The sequence below is a fragment of the Chelonia mydas genome, chromosome 9 (assembly GCF_015237465.2).
Source record: "Chelonia mydas isolate rCheMyd1 chromosome 9, rCheMyd1.pri.v2, whole genome shotgun sequence".
NCBI classification, from domain to species: Eukaryota; Metazoa; Chordata; order Testudines; family Cheloniidae; genus Chelonia; species Chelonia mydas.
Genome location: NC_057855.1, coordinates 88,585,213 through 88,603,298, shown reverse-complemented (window position 1 = coordinate 88,603,298; position 18,086 = coordinate 88,585,213). Strand labels below are relative to the sequence as shown.

Below are 18,086 nucleotides of genomic sequence, written 5' to 3'. Positions count from 1 at the left end.
GGTCCTGGATTTCACCCTACAAGTTTGATTCTATGTAAAGTTACTGTCTGTTCAAGAGTATACCTCTGTGCAGCAAGCAGCTTCTCTTGCCACATTTAAACCCTTTCTCAAGGCACACTGCTGTTACAGGGACTTTCATTGATGACCCACCACTAATAATCCCAACATAGTAGCTCACGAAAGCTCATGCTCAAATAAATTGGTTAGTCTCTAAGGTGCCACAAGTACTCCTTTTCTTTTTAATCCCAACATATAAATTGTTTTTTCCCCGAATCCCTGACCTTCCCCATGAAGATTCAGTCTTCAGTCTATGTAGTTTGTCTTTTGCTCAATATGACTTGCATTGTAAGCGCCGTGAATCAGGGGTCATATTTACTTTTATGCACTGTTCCTCCATGATGAATACATTCATGTGTATGGACAATTAAACTAATCGTTGAGGTTTTTAAAACAGTGCAGGGAATTTAGCCACAGTTCTTGCACTGCTTAGACAGAGGACATGTAGCTGAATCTCTTGAACTGCCTTGAAAATCTCAACTAGTATATCTGCAACTGAGGGCAAGTAGTGAAATCCCAGACTGTGTCAGGTATTCCTGGGGATTTCTGCACCCTAAAATTGAAAAGTCTGCACACAATATTTAAAAATTCTGCATATTTTGTCAAAATACAATATAATCACACCAGTTTCAGTTCTTTTGGTAATTTATTTCAAAATACCCATCAGCAAGTATGTCTGTAACAATACAGACAACAACAAAAATTCAGGAAATGTTTTTTGGCAAATAGATTCTCTACTCGGCATATTAATACAGAACTTGATGTATTTTGGTGACAGTTATGTTCTGTTACAGTGAAATTAAATACTGCATTTAAACAAAGTCATTATACAAAAATAGGTTATACAAAAGTATTGTAATGACCTGGCCTAAGAGGGCGCCAGCATCCTAAAGGACTGTTTTGTGTCTGTCTGTCATGTCTTGTCCAAGTTCAAGCTTCTATGTGTATTATAAGGTTTTTGAGTCACACCACTGTAGTGGGAGGGGGGTTGGTGAGTTTTGTTTAAGATAGGTGGTTAGCATGGGGAAGAGAGACCCAGCGAAGAATGAGTGTGTGTGTGTGTGTGTGTGTGTGTGTAAGGGTGAGTGTGTGGAGGGAGAGGGGGTGTTTGTGTGGCTTGGGTCTTACACATGATTTGCCAGCTAACACCTCTTTGTCTCCGGATGTGGTATGCATGCCCCCATGCCAGGTGCGGGCAGGAGTGCTGGGGCATTCAGTGATAGATGGGAGCAGAGGGGGATGTGTTCAGGCTCATGTGCACACAGAGATGTTACGTGTATACATAACTAATACATTTGAAAGACGCAAAACTGGAAAAAGGAAGCATTTCAGTGGAAATCACAAATTTTGCATAAAAATATAAAATTCTGCACGGAACATTAATTCTGCACAAATTCTGCATTGTTCAGTGTCACAGAATTCCAGTAGTAGTAGTCAAGTGCAGTGGAAACCAGCAGTTCCTTTGGGAGACTCAGAATGATTTTGGGTTTGTCCCTCAGTTTCCCTAGGTGTAAGATGGGGATAATGATACTTTCCCCAACAGATGGAAATGCTATGTAAGAGTTAGATATTATGTATGTATGGACAAAATTCAGTCAAGCATGTAGGGACAAAATTAGTAAGGCCAAGGCACAAAATGAGATTAAACTAGCTAGAGATACAAAGGGTAACAAGAAAACATTCTACAAATACATTAGAATCAAAAGGAAGACAAAGGACAGGGTAGGCCTGTTACTTAATGAGGGGGAAAGACAGTAAGAGGAAATGTGGAAATCACAGAAGTTCTAAATGCCCTTTTTGTTTGTTTCCACCAAAAGATTAGTAGCGATCGGACATCTAACATAGAGAATTCCTGTGAAAATGAGGCAAGATCTGAGGCTAAAGTAGGGAAAGAACAAGTTAAAAATTACTTACACAAGTTAGATGTCTTCAAGTTGGCATGGCCTGATGAAATACATTCTAATGCTCAAGGAGCTGAATGAGGAGATATCTGAGCCATTAGCCATTATCTTTGAAAACTCATGGAAGATGGGAGAGATTCCAGAGGACTGGAAAGGGGCAAATATAGTGCCCATCTATAAAAAGGGGAAAAGGACAACTCCAGGGAATTATAGACTAGTCAGTTTAACTTCAGTACCTGGTAAGATAATGGAGCAAATAATCAAGCAACCATTCCCAGAGAGTAGTTATCAGTAGTTCACAGTCAAGTTGGAAGGGCTTATCGAGTGGAATCCCTCTGGGATGTGTCCTTGGATCCAGTTCTGTTCGATATCTTCTTCAATGATTTAAATAATGGCATAGAGAGTATACTTACAAAGTTTGCAGATGATACCAAGCTGAGAGGAGTTGCAAGTGCTTTGGAGGATAGGATTGAAATTCAAAACTATCTGAAGAAACGGTCTGTAGTAAATGGGATGAAATTCAGTAAGGACAAATGCAAAGTATTCACTTAGGAAGGAACAATCAAATTCCACACATACAGAATGGGAAATGACTGTCCAGGAAGAAGTACTGCGGAAAGGAACGTGGGGGTTATTGTCAGTCACAAGCTACATATGAGTCAACGGTGTAATACTATTGCAAAAAAAGCAAACAACACTCTGGGATGTATTAGCAGGAGTGTTGTAAGCAAGACACAAGAAACAATTTTTCCATTCTATTCTGTGCTGATAAGGCCTCAGCCAGAGTACTGTGTCCCGTTCTGGACGCCACATTTCAGGAAAGATATGGAGAAATTGGAGAAAGTCCAGAGGAGAACAACAAAAATGATTAAAGGTCTACAAAACGTGACCTAGGAGGAAAGATTGAAAAAATTGGGTTTGTTTGGTTTGGAGAAGAGAAGACTGAGATGGGGACATGACAACACTCTTCAAGTACATAAAAGGTTGTCACCAGGAGGAGGGTGAAAAAATGTTCTCCTTAACCTCTGAGGATAGGACAAGAAGCAATGGGCTTAAATTGCAGCAAGGGAGGTTTAGGTTGGACATTAGTAAAGGCTTCCTGTTAGGGTGGTTAAGCACTGGAACAAATTGTCTCAGAAGGTTGTGGAATCCCTTCACTGGAGATTTTTAAGACCAGGTTAGACCAGTGTGGGCCGGGCAGGCAGGGAGCCAGGACCCAGACCCGGACCCTGCCACGCACAGGGCCAGGCAGCCAGGACCTGGACCCCCACATGCAGGGACAGGCAGCCGGAACCTGGATATTTTTTAGCATACAGCTGTGTACTAATTGGGCCGCAGGTTGACAACCACTGGGTTAGACAAACATCTATCAGGAATGGTCTAGTTATTACTTAGTCCTGCCTTGAGTGCTCGGGTCTGGATTAGATGACCTATTGAGGTCCCTTCCAGTCCTATACTTCTATGATTATTCATCGTCATTAAGCTTTCTATAACTTGCATTGTACAGAGCATATTCATTAGCATGCTTCATTAACAGTCTAACCACGTGTGCCGTGCCGTATGCTGTGCTGTAATTGTTAGAGACTTTCCTAGATCGAGTTCAGTCATCCAACTGTATTGACTTGAGAATTCAATCCAGGTGATTTGATGACACTCTAGAAGGGTTAATAGATGGTGCTGCACTAGTCAGAATTCATTTACCTGATCGCTTAGTGGATTAGTGAGCTACACCAAATCAAGGAGGATTAGAGCAGCCCATTTTTCTTCCCCTCTAGGGGGTCCTTTCTCCCAGATGGATCCTCCACCCTTATTTAATCTCTCCCCATATTTATAAACGGCTTGATCTTGCATGTGCTGACTGCTCCTCACTGAGAGTTGAGGGCACTCAGCCCTGTCAAAATCAAGCCCAGCATTGTTGTTTGATATAATTATTTTCTCCTTGTTCTTGGTAGTTTTGTTTTACCCCAAGCAAATGGATGAATGAGGCTACAGAAGTTCAAACTATTATTAATTTTCCTTGTTTAGGCTCTTTGCTCAAAGTACAGATTACTTGGGAGCAGGTATACATTTTACTCCTTTCTTCCTTTCTGTAATCTTCTTTCTGAATTACACCATGGTAGATGTCAGAATGCGGAGTTCATAGGCGCCAGGTGAAATGTTGGCGATGGAGAGAGACGTTTGAAGGGAGGGTGGAATATGCATGAATTATCTATTTTCATCCAGGCCACTATTGTGTTAGAGAATTTAGCTTTTTTAATTTCAGAAGAGTTAACTCCAGCTGTGATTATCCAATGTAATCTGGCTTCATGTTTGAGAACCAGAACAGAGGGACCTGTAGGACCATGTATCATTTCCATGCGAATCTGCTGCATGAGCTAACACCTAATCCTACATTTTCTTAATGAATTATAAATGTATGTACGGTCGTTCTAAGTACATGACCACTGGAGTGAGAAGTATTAGATGTTTTGATTCAGAACTCATATGAACTACATATCCCAGAGGAATCCATTTCAGAGAAACATTTGACCTCTTATTTTTATGGTTTCCCAGGCATTCTGGCCTATCCACATAATTTTGCACCTTAAAAGACAGTTCCAAAACTCTACAAAATTAAAAATTGTATTTCTCTTTATATCTCCATAGTTTCAGACACATCAAGCTGTGTAGATAAAGGGAGAAGAGCAGCATGTCTGATAGACACCATCAGATAAACTGCGAGAAATTAAAGCTGCTTTTTGAAAGGGATTACTATAGATTCTCCAACTTTTAATACCTACAATAAACTTAGTACAATTTAATTTTAATCCAGATTACTGTATTGTCCGATCATTGCTTAGAGTGGGTCCCATGGTTCTGTGTGTCTCACTGATTCGTGTGCTCTTGTTACACAATAGTATTTTCATACATTCCTTTTAGGCAAATGCTGCTATGTCCGGAATTAATTTATCATTAATTTTGACATTGGTAGTTCATTCCAGATGCTGTCCTGTGGCAATGCATTTTGCTTAGGATACTGTGACACACTAATTTAGGTCCCCATGAATATCATTATGTCCCAAGTGTAATGTGGTGCATCCCAGTGTTCCTTCACTCACACTGTTCCCAGACAGTTCTGTGTGAAGCGTTGCATGCTGATAGTACATGGGGTCACTGGTGGCCGCACTTTACCAAAAAAAAAAAAAAAAAAATTTAATTAAAGTGCTTTTGAAGACAAGAGTCTCAGCAGGCGCCGTGAAGACTCTGTGAAGTCAAAAGTGTCTTATGTTTTGTAGTGTAAATAAACTCTTCTTTTCCTATCACCAACGTCCCATTTCTTTTCACTTTGGCTGCTGTGTTTCTACCATCTTTGCTGTGTTCTCGTGCATTGATTTTCCGTTTCCAGCTGCATTTGTATACTGGGTGGAGAGGGTTAAGAAGGTGTTGACTGAAAATGAAACTACCCTGTAAAGAGAAGTTTATAGCTATCAGTCCAGCACCAAACTAAAGGTCTAAATTTTGTCCACAGAGTTTTTGTGACTTCTAAGTGAGAGTCTGAGGCTAAGTCTCGTCACACTTGTTTGCACTATGGACCTTTAACACCAACCACCCCAACCTAGAAAATGGAAAAATACTTCTCATTCCACCTCTCCCCCCAAGAGCCTACTGCCTAATTGAAGTGTCTTCCACTGACTGACTTTAGCATGTACAAAGGCAAGAAATTGCAGCGTGGATATTTTTGAGGAGATCTTCCTGCAAACGATACCCTGTAGCAACTTGCCATTGAGGGGAAGGCATGCTTATAATGTTTAATCCTGTCAGGATTCTGCTAATGCCCATTTCTAGGCTCTGACTCCTCATAGTCGCACCCAGCTGTGTTGACCTATTTCTTATCCATGGGCTGACTATGGGCAAGAGCCAGATGATCTATTTCCTCTGCTCATGTTTTTGTCCACATTACCAGGGATGCCTCTCAGTTCTGAAAATAACCTGTGGTTTTTTTGTTTGTTTTTGCCTTTGCTCTACACAAGAACATCATACTACCTTAGGCTGTCAATGTTACACACCTTTGTCTAACTGCTAATTTCTCTGGACAAATTATAAGCAGACACCAAGCAAACCGTACGCCTGGATCTGAGTAGAGATAGCCATTAGACTATCAAGCGAATGTATCCTTGTTTGTGAAAAGAGGACTCTCTTCTGAAATAAAGTATGTAATTAGATTATGTGAAGCATCATCCAGCCCTTGGTTGGAGTAGCTTTGAAATGTACCATAAATAACTTACCCTGGCACAAGAAGCTTAACCCAAAAAAAAAAAAAAAAAAAAAAGGGTGAGTAACACAAAGTTCAGACTGTCTCCCCAGCAGATCTCTGGAGACAGTTTTATGAGTACACCTATAAATGGACGCTTGTTGTGTCTTTGTATCAGATTTGGCTTGTTTACTTACCCTGAGTTTAAGATGCTATTAAAATTTTAAAGACTGCCAGGCATCTGAAGTTTAATCACCGTCAACTGCATTTTCTCATAGAAATACACAGCATGTGTGACTCTTGCTACAAAATATGATGTGTAAGAAGCCAAAACTTTCATTTGTTAGACTAGACAAAATCATAAAAGTCATGCCGGGGCTTGCTGTGACTGAGCATTACATAAGGAACTCTGATCCAATCCACTTCACCTACTCTAACAAGCACCCAGAGATGACATTTTACTGCATGCTTCAGACTGCTCCCTGATGTGAACATCAGGTGTGCTCTGCTGCAGCAGTGCTGTATGTGTTTGCTATGGGGAGGGCAGTTGGGGAGGAGGGTGTTGGCACATCTTAATTTCTGTGTTTAAACCCTCTTTTTCCTTTCTTATTTGCTAGTGCTGGCCTCACATGGAGATAAAGATATATTATTGGCAGAGGGACCCTAGTTGTTAATAGTGCATCACTGACATATATTATATATTACCTTGATTCCAATTTCAACACTCAGGTCTCTACCATAACCCTTTGGCAGATCATTACTGTGACCCCCGTTTACTGAAATTACCCACAGTAGTTCGATAAATTATCTGTTGAAAAGTGCAGCAAAAGGCGAGACGCGTGTGTGTAGTCTGAGCACAAGATGCAGCACGTTTACAAAACCTTGATTCGTTCAGACTGCTCTGAACGATGCTAGCCGCAGAGGGGAAGTGTGTTCGTACTGAGAGATATTTTTTTCCCTTTAGATTTTTGCCTTGCACGTATGCTTCATAATTTCCCTTCCCTGGTTTATCTTCCAGGCGTCCTGTTGTTGAAGCCACAACTATGAAACAAGGAAATAAGCTGCCAAGTGTTAATGACATTAAGTGGAGAGTGGACGTGGCTATATCCACAAGGTAAGGAATAAAAGCCTGCGGGACCAGTGAAAGGGTTTTCCAACTCTAAACTCTAATTGCAGTGCCACTTCTCAATGCTAAAATATATCTCACTGCGAGATTTGCATGCAGTGTTAAACGGTACGGTATGGAGATAACCTTGAGTAACACACAAATCAGATTATATACAGGGCTACTGTTACATAAAATCAGTCTGTTGGAAATGCTTGCATCATTTGTTAAGACAGTTCATGCATTTTTATGCCTTCTGTTGTTTGTTTAGATTTCTAAAACATGCATGCTAGAAGCTCCCCTCCCTGTATCTGTATGAAGCTCTGTGACACCCTTCCAATATTTTAAAATGCACAATAATAAATTTAATTAGTGCCCTTCCAGTGGCCATAATTGTAACCCAATCCAGTCCCACTATGTAATTACACCATATAACAGCTAACCACATCCCGTCCCCTCCCCAAACACCACAAAGGAAGATGAGCTTTGTAGCCTGTGGAGAAGGTGGATAAAGCTGGACGCTGGCAGGCCAAGCATGGAAGTAAAAGGAAACTTCCCTTTTCTTTTGTATCAGAGGAGTTCCATTTCTAGTGCCTCCCCTGACTGCACCTGTGTTTGTATGGTCCAAGGAGAGAGGCAGTCCCTTGGGTAACCTGGGCCTTAAAACCCAAGACTGCCACCTTGACTTTCATCTGGAAGCCCACAGGCAACCTGTGCAGCTCTTGGAGCAGCAGTGCTATGAGTTCCAGCATATACTATTAGTAAGCAGGCCATCACATTTGGAACTAGCTGCAGTTTCTAAGTGGTGTCAGGGTGTAGCCCTGAGTAGAGTGCATTACAACAGTCATCTCAGAGTGACAAAGGCATGGGTCAGTACACACTGAAACCAAAGAGGACACTCCCCTTACCAAGCAGATGGGAAAAAATGTTCTTGGACACAGCTACTACCTGCGTCTCCAACAATAGTCTAAACTGCACCCCTGATTTACAGATCATGGCCCCACACACATTGCAGCTGAGATAACTCCAGCCAGTTCACTTGGCTGCTTCCCCCAACTTTCTAACATTGTCTCTGTCTCACCTGGACTGAGCCTCGGTCAGCCAACCATCCTTCGAACCCCAGTCTCCTTTAGATGTCTGGTTATCCTTTCAGGTCCATTGGTGAGATCAACTGTAATTGAGAAGAGTGGAGCTGAATATCATCTGCACACTATAGACACAGCAGCTCTTGTCTCCTTACTAAGCCTCCTTGCAGCCTAATTTACACATTGACTAAGAGAGACAACAGAGCAGAACCTTTGAAGTACCCTACATGAGAGAGCTCTTGGGTGGATAAACAATCATCCATAATTACCCCTTGGGACCACTCTTCTGAATAGGAGTGAATCCATTTCAGAATAGTTCTGTCTACTCCTGCTAGGGACCTCACAGCCTAGTGAACAGCCGTTTATGATCAGCCAGGCCAAAGGCACATCTTACACTAGCCATGTAGATACATTGTCTTTGGGCAGAGCCAGGAAGAAAGAGTGACCAGTACGGCTCATGCAATTTCTGTCCCTCAGACCTGGTCTGAACCGAGATTGACCAGGTTGAAGGTAATATGGAGTGCTGACACTGGTCTAGCTGCTTGGCCATCTTTCCCAAAAGAGGAAATCTTCTAGGTAATCTTTCCCAAAAGAGGCAGATGCAATGTGAGTCAGTAGCTGAGATTGTTGGGCTCAAGATAATTTCGTTAGTAGTGGACCCACCAGTGCATCCCTGAGAAGCTGTCTCCTTACCTTCAGTCAAAGAGACACTGGCATAACACCAACAATGGCCATGGTGTCTCACTGCTGTCCTTTACCAACCAAGAGGCCCATGGGTCTGGTGCACTGTGGCAACCCAAAATGGGCAATATTGGCCAAAACTTAGCCAAAGAAGACACCGCATTTGTCTGCTTGAGACATTACCCTGCACCCACAGATGCAGCAAACTATTGGAAGCCGAGCAACTTTTAACTACTAGCTGTGCAGCCAACTCAGAGCGCGGAGGATGTTGGGCACTCGCCATTGACTGAACTGAATTATACAAAGCAGATAGGGTAGTTACAACTAAGGAGTGCCCTGAGGTGTGTTCTAAAGCAGTGGGTCGCAACCAGGGGTCCCCAAGCAGGGCCAGCATTAGACTCGCTGGGGCCTAGGGCAGAAAGCCAAAGCCCCACCGCATGGGGCTGAAGCCTGGGGCCCTGAGCCCTGCCATGTGGGGCTATAGCCAAAGCCTGAGCAACTTAGCTTCACGGAGGGCCCTGTTGCATGGGGCACCAGGCAGTTGCCCTGCTTGCCACCCCCTAACACCAGCCCTGGCTTTTATATGCAGAGAGACAGTTGTTGTGGCACAGGTGGGTCATGGAGTTTTTATAGCATGTTTGGGGGGCCTCATAAAGAAAAAGATTGAGACCCCCTGTTCTAAAGAGTTCCACTCAGATGCCACTACACTGCAAATTCTTTCTGTAAGATAGAGCAAAGCATGCAGATAAATAACCTTAGCCTCAATGGCTCGAGGGCCCCATAATAGCTTCACCATTCCTTCCAAACAACTCAGGAACAGTATGTCTTCCACTTTCTGTATTCTTCCCTTTTATTTTCCTTTCCAGTCACCCTGCCACTTCCCGCCCCCTCAGAAATTCTTGTTAGTCATCTGGCCATCGCCTCTGCTGAAGAGATGAGGAAGCAGAGTGATCCCAGGCTTCCAGCTCTGATGCTTGTCAGTACCTGACCTGGCTTTGGCAACGTCCGCTGGTGCAGGCAGCACAGGGATGACTCATTTCCCACTCCTCTGGTCACCAAATAGACTCTGGAATAAAATAGCAAGCCACAAACTTAGCACAGTCTCCAGGAGAGCTTGATTCCCCAGCTGGGGCTGCAGTTTAGAGCAGAAGAGGAATGGAAGGGTTTAGGGCACTGTTGTTTAGTGCTGCTTGACATAAGATACACAGGAAGATGGTCTGTGTTCTCTTTTGCTAACAGTATTTGGGCGATTTTCATCCCTATTGTGTATCTGTAGAAATCAGTGGAATTACACCAGGGTTGACTTTGGCTTATTATCTGTAATGATTACAAGTTTGAATACATTTCCTTTTAAATATAAAAGCTCCTTTTTTAGTCTGCTACCTCAGTATGAAAGTGAATTTGATAGGGTTCTGTTAATTTGTGTTCCTCTGAATTTCCTACCCAGCCAAATGTGAATGCTTGATTGAAATGTTTGGAAATGAATCATGTGAGCTCTATGGGACCTCTCTCGGACACCGGAAAGGGTTAACTTATAATGCTATATTATAGCATTGCAAATGTGTACTATTTTAATACTAATCATGTAAATAATTTCAGTTCATTGGCCCGTGCATTGCAACCGTCCATTTTAATGCTGCTGAAGCTTTCGGATGGGACAGCTCATCGCTTTGAAGTAAGTCTGGTTATTCTACTAGATAAAGAGAGAGATCCACTTTACGTTCCTTTTAGAAAGTTAAATTGCTATTAAAAAGGTTAAAGCCTTCATGGACAATTCATTTTTTTTCTTTAGTATATTCTGATTTCTGTGCAGCCACACACGGTATATTACAAAACTCCAGCCAGAATGATTTCTTATCTTCTTCTTGGGCATGCGAAACTCAAACAGCTCAATGGGACTAAATCGGGGGGCCCAGGTAATCTTCATCCAAGAATATTAAAGGAATTGGCACATGAAATTGCAAGCCCGTTAGCAAGAATTTTTAATGAATCTGTAAACTCAGGGGTCGTACCGTATGATTGGAGAATTGCTAACATAGTTCCTATTTCTAAGAAAGGGGAAAAAAGTGATCCGGGTAAGTTTGACATCTGTAGTATGCAAGGTCGTGGAAAAAATTTTGAAGGAGAAGGTAGTTAAGGACATTGAAGTCAATGGTAAATGGGACAAAATACAACATGGTTTTACAAAATGTAGATTGTGCCAAACCAACCTGATCTCCTTCTTTGAGAAAGTAACAGAGTTTTTAGACAAAGGAAACGCAGTGGATCTAATTTACCTAGATTTCAGTAAGGCGTTTGATACCATGCCACATGGGGAATTATTAGTTAAATTGGATAAGATGGGGATCAATAGGAAAATTGAAAGGTGGATAAGGAATTTGTTAAAGGGGAGACTACAACGGGTCCTACTGAAAGGTGAACTGTCAGGCTGGAGGGAGGTTACCACTGGAGTTCCTCAAGAGTCGGTTTTGGGACCAATCTTATTTAATCTTTTTATTACTGACCTCGGCACAAAAAGTGGGAGTGTGCTCATAAAGTTTGCGGATGATACAAAGCTGGGAGGTATTGCCAATTTAGAGAAGACAGGGATACCCTACAGGAGGATCTGGATGACCTTGTAAACTGGAGTAATAGTAATAGGATGATATTTAATAGTGAGAAGTGTAAGGTCATGCATTTAAGGATTAATAACAAGAATTTTAGTTATAAGCTGGGGACGCATCAATTAGAAGTAATGGAGGAGGAGGAGGAGAAGGACTTTGGAGCATTGGTTGATCATAGGATGACTATGAGCCGCCAATGTGATATGGCCCTGAAAAAAGCTAATGCAGTCTTGGGATGCATCAGGAGAGGTATTTCCAGTAGGGATAAGGAGGTTTTAGTACCATTATACAAGGCACTGGTTAGACCTCACCTGGAATACTGTGTTCAGTTCTGGTCTCCCATGTTTAAGGATGAATTCAAACTGGAACAGGTACAGAGAAGGGCTACTAGGATGATCCGAGGAATGGAAAACTTGTCTTATGAAAGGAGACTCAAGGAGCTTGGCTTGTTTAGCCTAACTAAAAGAAGGTTGAGGGGAGATATGGTTGCTCTCTATAAATATATCAGAGGGATAAATACCAGAGAGGGAGAGGAATTATTTAAGCTCAGTACCAATGTGGACACAAGAACAAATGGATATAAACTGGTCATTGAGAAGTTTAGACTTGAAATTAGATGAAGGTTTCTAACCATCAGAGGAGTGAATTTTTGAAATAGCCTTCCAAGGGAAGCAGTGGGGGCAAAAGATCTATCTGGCTTTAAGATTAAACTCGATAAGTTTATGTAGGAGATCGTATGATGGGATAACATGGTTTTGGTAATTAAATATTCACGGTAAATAGGCCCGATGGGATGTTAGATGGGGTGGGATCTGAGTTACCCAGGAAAGAATTTTCTGTAGTATCTGGCTGGTGAATCTTGCCCATATGCTCAGGGTTTAGCTGATCGCCATATTTGGGGTCGGGAAGGAATTTTCCTGCAGGGCAGATTGGAAGAGGCCCTGGAGGTTTTTCGCCTTCCTCTGTAGCATGGGGCATGGGTCACTTGCCGGAGGATTCTCTGCTCCTTGAAGTCTTTAAACCACGATTTGAGGACTTCAATAGCTCAGGCATAGGTGAGAGGTTTTTCGCAGGAGTGGGTGGGTGAAATTCTGTGGCCTGCGTTGTGCAGGAGGTCAGACTAGATGATCATAACGGTCCCTTCTGACCTAAATATCTATGAATCTGTTTTGTTGAAACTTTGGTTTCTAAAGAAATAGTAATCACTCCAAAGTAGTATTGCATAATTTCTGATGATTAACACTTTTTATAGTTTTATTATTGACTTTAATCTTAAAATAAGACAATGTTTTTTGATGGCTGGGAAGTTACTGAAGCAATTTATGAAATGCAAGATGCCCCACTAAGCCTGTTACTTTTGCCACAGAAGATAATTATCAGGTATCTTTACTCATTTTCTCTTTAATACACATCCTGCTTCTAGAAAGAGAGCAGAAAACTTTGATGCCTTTTTATTTCCAATGAAGCAGGGGCATTCTTTTTGACATTGTACATAATGCCTTCCCAGAAAATGGCATGAACTTGTCTGTACTTTTAACCTTTGTAATAGAATGCTGCACTCTATAAATAACGCTGTGTGCATGAGAAGTTCACCTGTTAGTGCTTTTGGCTTCAATTCATACATTAGTTATCCGGTGGTTATGCGCCAGGTATTGGATTAAATGGTTGGCTTCACAACCTTTACTGTGTTTAACGTGGAAAACTGTTTCACAGAAAGACTTAACATAAAGCTGCTTGGAAAGGCCTGACTGTGATTTGCTACATTGTGAAGTCTTTAAGATGCCATATGACAAAAGATGAAATTCACCCCTGTGCAGAGGCCAGCTCCTGAGACTTAAGTGGTGCATAGGCTTTGTGCTAAACTTCTGCACAGGAGTGAATTTCACCCTACCCAAACAAATGAGCACAACTGAAAATTACAAATATTTTCAAAAATCTATTGGAAAATCAGTTCCTCCTTCCCTTAACTGCCAGGATTGGGTTCGGGGTTCCATGTTTTTCTTCCCAGAGGGGACATCAGACACCAAAAGGGCAGTCAGCAATGCAACTCTGCACCTTTTTAAAGGCGGAGCCGTCCTGTCAAGGAGATCTGCTGCTGCGTCTCCCCTAGTGCATGCAAATCACCATGAATCCTAATCCACCTGCCACATAGATCTGGGTGCTGCAGAACTGGCTGTGAGCAGGATTTCTACATGTTAGAGCCCCTCCAATAGATCTGGAGGTAAATCTGTCTTCTGGTTCAAAGTGCCTTATTCAGGCAGGCAAACATTCTCCACTTCTGAGGTTTCCTTCATGCCCAAACATGCACGCACAGTGACCTGCTAGCTCAGGCATGTTTGTGTTTGGACTGGAAGACCAAGATAATTAATCCAAAGGATTGTTCCACAATGAATAGTACTTTAAAATTATTCTGTTGCACACACACAAAAGTTATATGCCCTCTGGTCTGCTGACCCTTCTGTCTCAAGCCGTGTTTGCCGGCGCTGAGTGGTTAAATAAAGAAGGGGGGACTGCAACATTTTGAGGCACATTGCTTGCCTGTCGTTTAAGTGAAACAAAAATAACGCTTTTACTACTCAGCTGCATGAGAGAGTCACAATCAGGTGCTGAATTCCTCTCACTTCACTGGTGGTCCATGCTATGCTTAGCAAACGTGTGATAGCAGTCTCGTGTTGTGGAAGGAACATTTTAGTCTCACAAGGGGTCTGGCAGCATTAATAGATCACTGCCCCCATTTGGCTCCTTGGGGTTTGCAGTGGGAAAGATAAATCCATTAGATTTGTTTCTTCATGCTGAAAAATGAGTGTCTTCCAAGTGAAATGAGGAATATGGGTGCAATTTTTACATGAACCCATGCACAAGAGGCATTCCATTTCTGTAACCATGTAAGCTCTGTAATGTAGCAATAGCCTCAGCCTCATTAACAATCTGCTTGGCTAGCCTTTGCTTTAAGACCTTGACATTAGTGGACATATATTATGCATTTGTCCATCTATTTTCCAAGTGTAATCACATCTGAGGCTGTTACTGTACCTCAGTTATTCCTGTGGTTTTCAACCTGTGGGCCGTAGACCCCTGGGGGTCCACAGGCTGTCTAAGATTTCCAAAGGGGTCTGCACCTCCACTGGAAATATTTTAGGGGTCCACAAATGAAAAAAGGTTGAAAACCATTGAGTTATTCTTTCTAAGGGCATCACTTCGCTAGTGAATGTCATGTGAGAATATGACTGTGAATAGTCAAATTCGCGAACGATGCTAACCATGACTTTGAGACAAGGATAAGTCATCTCCGTCATGTCAGCTAGCCATGGTTAAACCCTACCCGGATCAAGGTTTAAACATCATGGGGCTGACATGATGCTGAACATGCATCCTCCTTATGTACACCAACTGCAAAATCATGGTCTGCATCCTATAAGCTAATTGGTCTCCTCGCAGCAATGTTCTAACACAATGCCATTTTGTAGCAAAGATAAAGTGTAAGGAGTGTATTATCCATTCCACCTAATATACCCCTGTACTTCAGTTAATCAGGGACTCAAGGTCCCTTTGTTTTAGCCAGACCAAATGCCCATTTGAAGATCCACTGGGGCCTGTAGAAATGTGCACAGGCTGCAAGAATCCTTATTTGGAGCATGGAAGCATCTGGGTAAGTCCTGCTAGTGCATTTCAGCCAGGATAAGTCGTCACTTCTGCAGCTTATCTCTAATCCAGCCCATGGATCTGATGAGCGGATTTTGCCCCTGGTAGTTAGGATGCTAACCAGCAGGGAACAAAGAAACCTCAGCTTGGAAAGTAACTCGAAGGCGAAACTGGTTCTCACATATTTTATTGTATTTTGTCAATCAGCATAAACATCCTGTTAAGTGACTGGGATCATAAAACTTTGTTTAACCTTCTTATTCACCTCCAGAAGAAGGGCGAGCGGGGGGGGGGGGAATAGGAATACAGCCAGCGTGCTGGTTTTAATGTTATCTGAATGTGCATTTTGCATAAAGTCATGCGGCCACACTTTTTCGTAACTGCCTTAACAGTGCACCATTGTCCTGTAATCGCAGTTATACCTGAGGCATCATCTCCATAACTACTTCCCATTTATAGAGCATGAATAGACTCAGAGTTTTTTTTTAACTCCAGTACTTATCCAAACAGTCTGCAAGTTCAAAACGTTCTGGCTGTGACTGACCTGCAAAACGTATATTATTCTAAAAAAGAACAACTTGTTTTTAAATATATTTGATGTTCTGAAACCACCATCTTGCGTCTAAAAATAAAAAAGTCGCCTCGTTTGAGCAGACGGGAGCCCAGCGTCGGGTTCAGTTTAGGTGGGTTTTTCCACCTTATCCTGTGCTGCTGTAAAGTTACAGAAGAGAGTCTAGTGCAGGGGTGGGCTAACTGCAGGCCGGATCTGGCCTGCCAGCCGTTTTAATCCGGCCCTTGAGCTCCTGCTGCAGAGCAGGGTCTGGGGCTTTCCCCGCACCGGCGCTCCAGGCGGGGAGCAGGGTTGGGGGCCGCACCATGTGGCTCCCGGAAGCAGCAGCATGGCCCCCACTCCAGCTCCTCTGCGTAGGGGCAGCCAGGGGGCTCTGCTCTGCCTGCTGCCCCTACCCCAAACACCGCCCCTGCAACTCCCATTGGCCCACACCCCCAGCCGGAGCCTGCACCCCTTCCCACACCCGTGCCGCAGCCCTGATCCCCCTCCCATCCTCCGAACCCCCGCGCCCCAGCCCGAAGCACCCTCCCACACCCCAGACTCCTCATTCCCAGCCTGCACCCCCAGCCAGAGCCCATACCCCACTCCCCAGCCCGGAGCCCTCTCCCACATCCTGAACTCCTTGTTTCTGGCCCCACCCTGGAGCCCGCACCTCCAAGCAGAGCTCTCACCCCCTCCTGCACCCCAACCCCAATTTTGTGAGCATTCATGGCCCGCCATACAATTTCTATTAACAGATGTGGCCCTTGGGCCAAAAAGTTTGCCCACCCCTGGTCTAGTGTGCACTTAAAAACCAGCGCAGCTCGGAACCACCAAAGCTTCCTTGCCTTGAAGAGTCCCAAAGGCATTTTATAATCTGCAGAGGTGCAACAAACTTCTTGCCTGCATCTGTATTAGATATAGTGCAAAGTGCCATGTAACTAACTAAATCATGATTGGTTTATCCTGTGTGGCCTCCTTGGTTGCCCCATCTCAAAAAAGATGCACTAGAATTGGGAAAGGTGCAGAGAAGGGCAACAAAAATGATGAGGGGGATGGAACAGCTTCCATGTGAGGAGATTAAAAAGACTGGGAAAAGAAAACGACTAAGGGGGTTGACAGAGGTCTATAAAATCATGACGGGTATGGAGAAAGTGAATAGGGAAGTGTTATTTACCTTTTCACATGACACATGAACCAGGCATCACCCCATGAAATGAATAGGCAGCAGGTTTAAAACAAACAGAAGGAAGTATTTCTTCACACAACACACAAACTGTGAAACCTGTTGCCAAGGGATGTTGTGAAGGCCAAAAGTATGACTGGATTCAAAAAAGAATTAGATACGTTCATGGAGGTTAGGTCCATCAGTGGTTATTAGCCAAGATGGTCAGGGATGCAACCCCATGCCTTTGGTGTCCCTAAACCTCTGACTGCTACAAGCTGGGACTGGACCACAGGGAATAGATCACTCGATAAATCGCCTTGTTCTGTTCAGTCCAGTCCCTCTGAAGCATCTGGCACCGGCCACTCGGAAGACAGATACTGAGCTAGATAGACCACTGGTCTGACTCACTGTGGTCATTCTTATGTTATTACCTAGCATTTTGTTAGCCTCTGATCTTTTGCTTAAAATCTATAAAACCTGTCTGAACCTATATGGGCCTGATGTTCTCGAATGTTTTCTGTCTGCATGGGTATATTAGCCAGATGAGTCATAATTCTAACGAATCTTATGTTTCAGGTGCCAGTTGTAAAGTTTCAAGAATTAAGGTACAACGTTGCCCTGATATTGAAGGAAATGAATGATCTGGAGAAAAGAAGCATTCTGAAAATCCAGGACTGAACACTTCCAAACAGCAAATTAATAGAACCACTTGGAAAACCTGAAAGAGAATTGTGAAATGCAAAATAAAGATCTAGCACCATTTTGCATGTATCAGTATTGTAACATAACATTTCTAACATCTGCTGTAAATATTTTTCAATTAAAGTGTTAAAAGCCTCTGCTGTTTTCTCAAACTTATTTTCTCCTAAGAAATATATTTATGAACATGGTATAATCCACTGTTTGTGAGCGCTTCTGTATGATTCATCAAAACATTTTTAAAATAACTGTCCTAATAGATGTAAGAACCATTGCTTCATGATAATGATTCATCTCTAATTATTTTAGAAAGCTTGCTACCGAAAGCCCCTTCACTATGTAACATAAAAAAACTTTGCAATGC

General features: G+C 42.8%; 1 protein-coding gene across 1 annotated transcript in view; it reads left to right on the top strand.

The window, feature by feature from the left end:
- Nucleotides 1-17,860, top strand: part of COMMD5 (COMM domain containing 5) — a 31,285-nt gene extending 13,425 nt beyond the window's left edge. Inside the window, exons 5-7 of the mRNA XM_037908475.2 lie at nt 7,208-7,303; nt 10,660-10,735; nt 17,600-17,860. Coding sequence (XP_037764403.1) covers nt 7,208-7,303; nt 10,660-10,735; nt 17,600-17,701 — 274 coding nt within the window. The 3' untranslated portion in view covers nt 17,702-17,860. The remainder of the gene's footprint in view (nt 1-7,207; nt 7,304-10,659; nt 10,736-17,599) is intronic.
- The last annotated feature ends 226 nt before the right edge of the window (nt 17,861-18,086 follow it).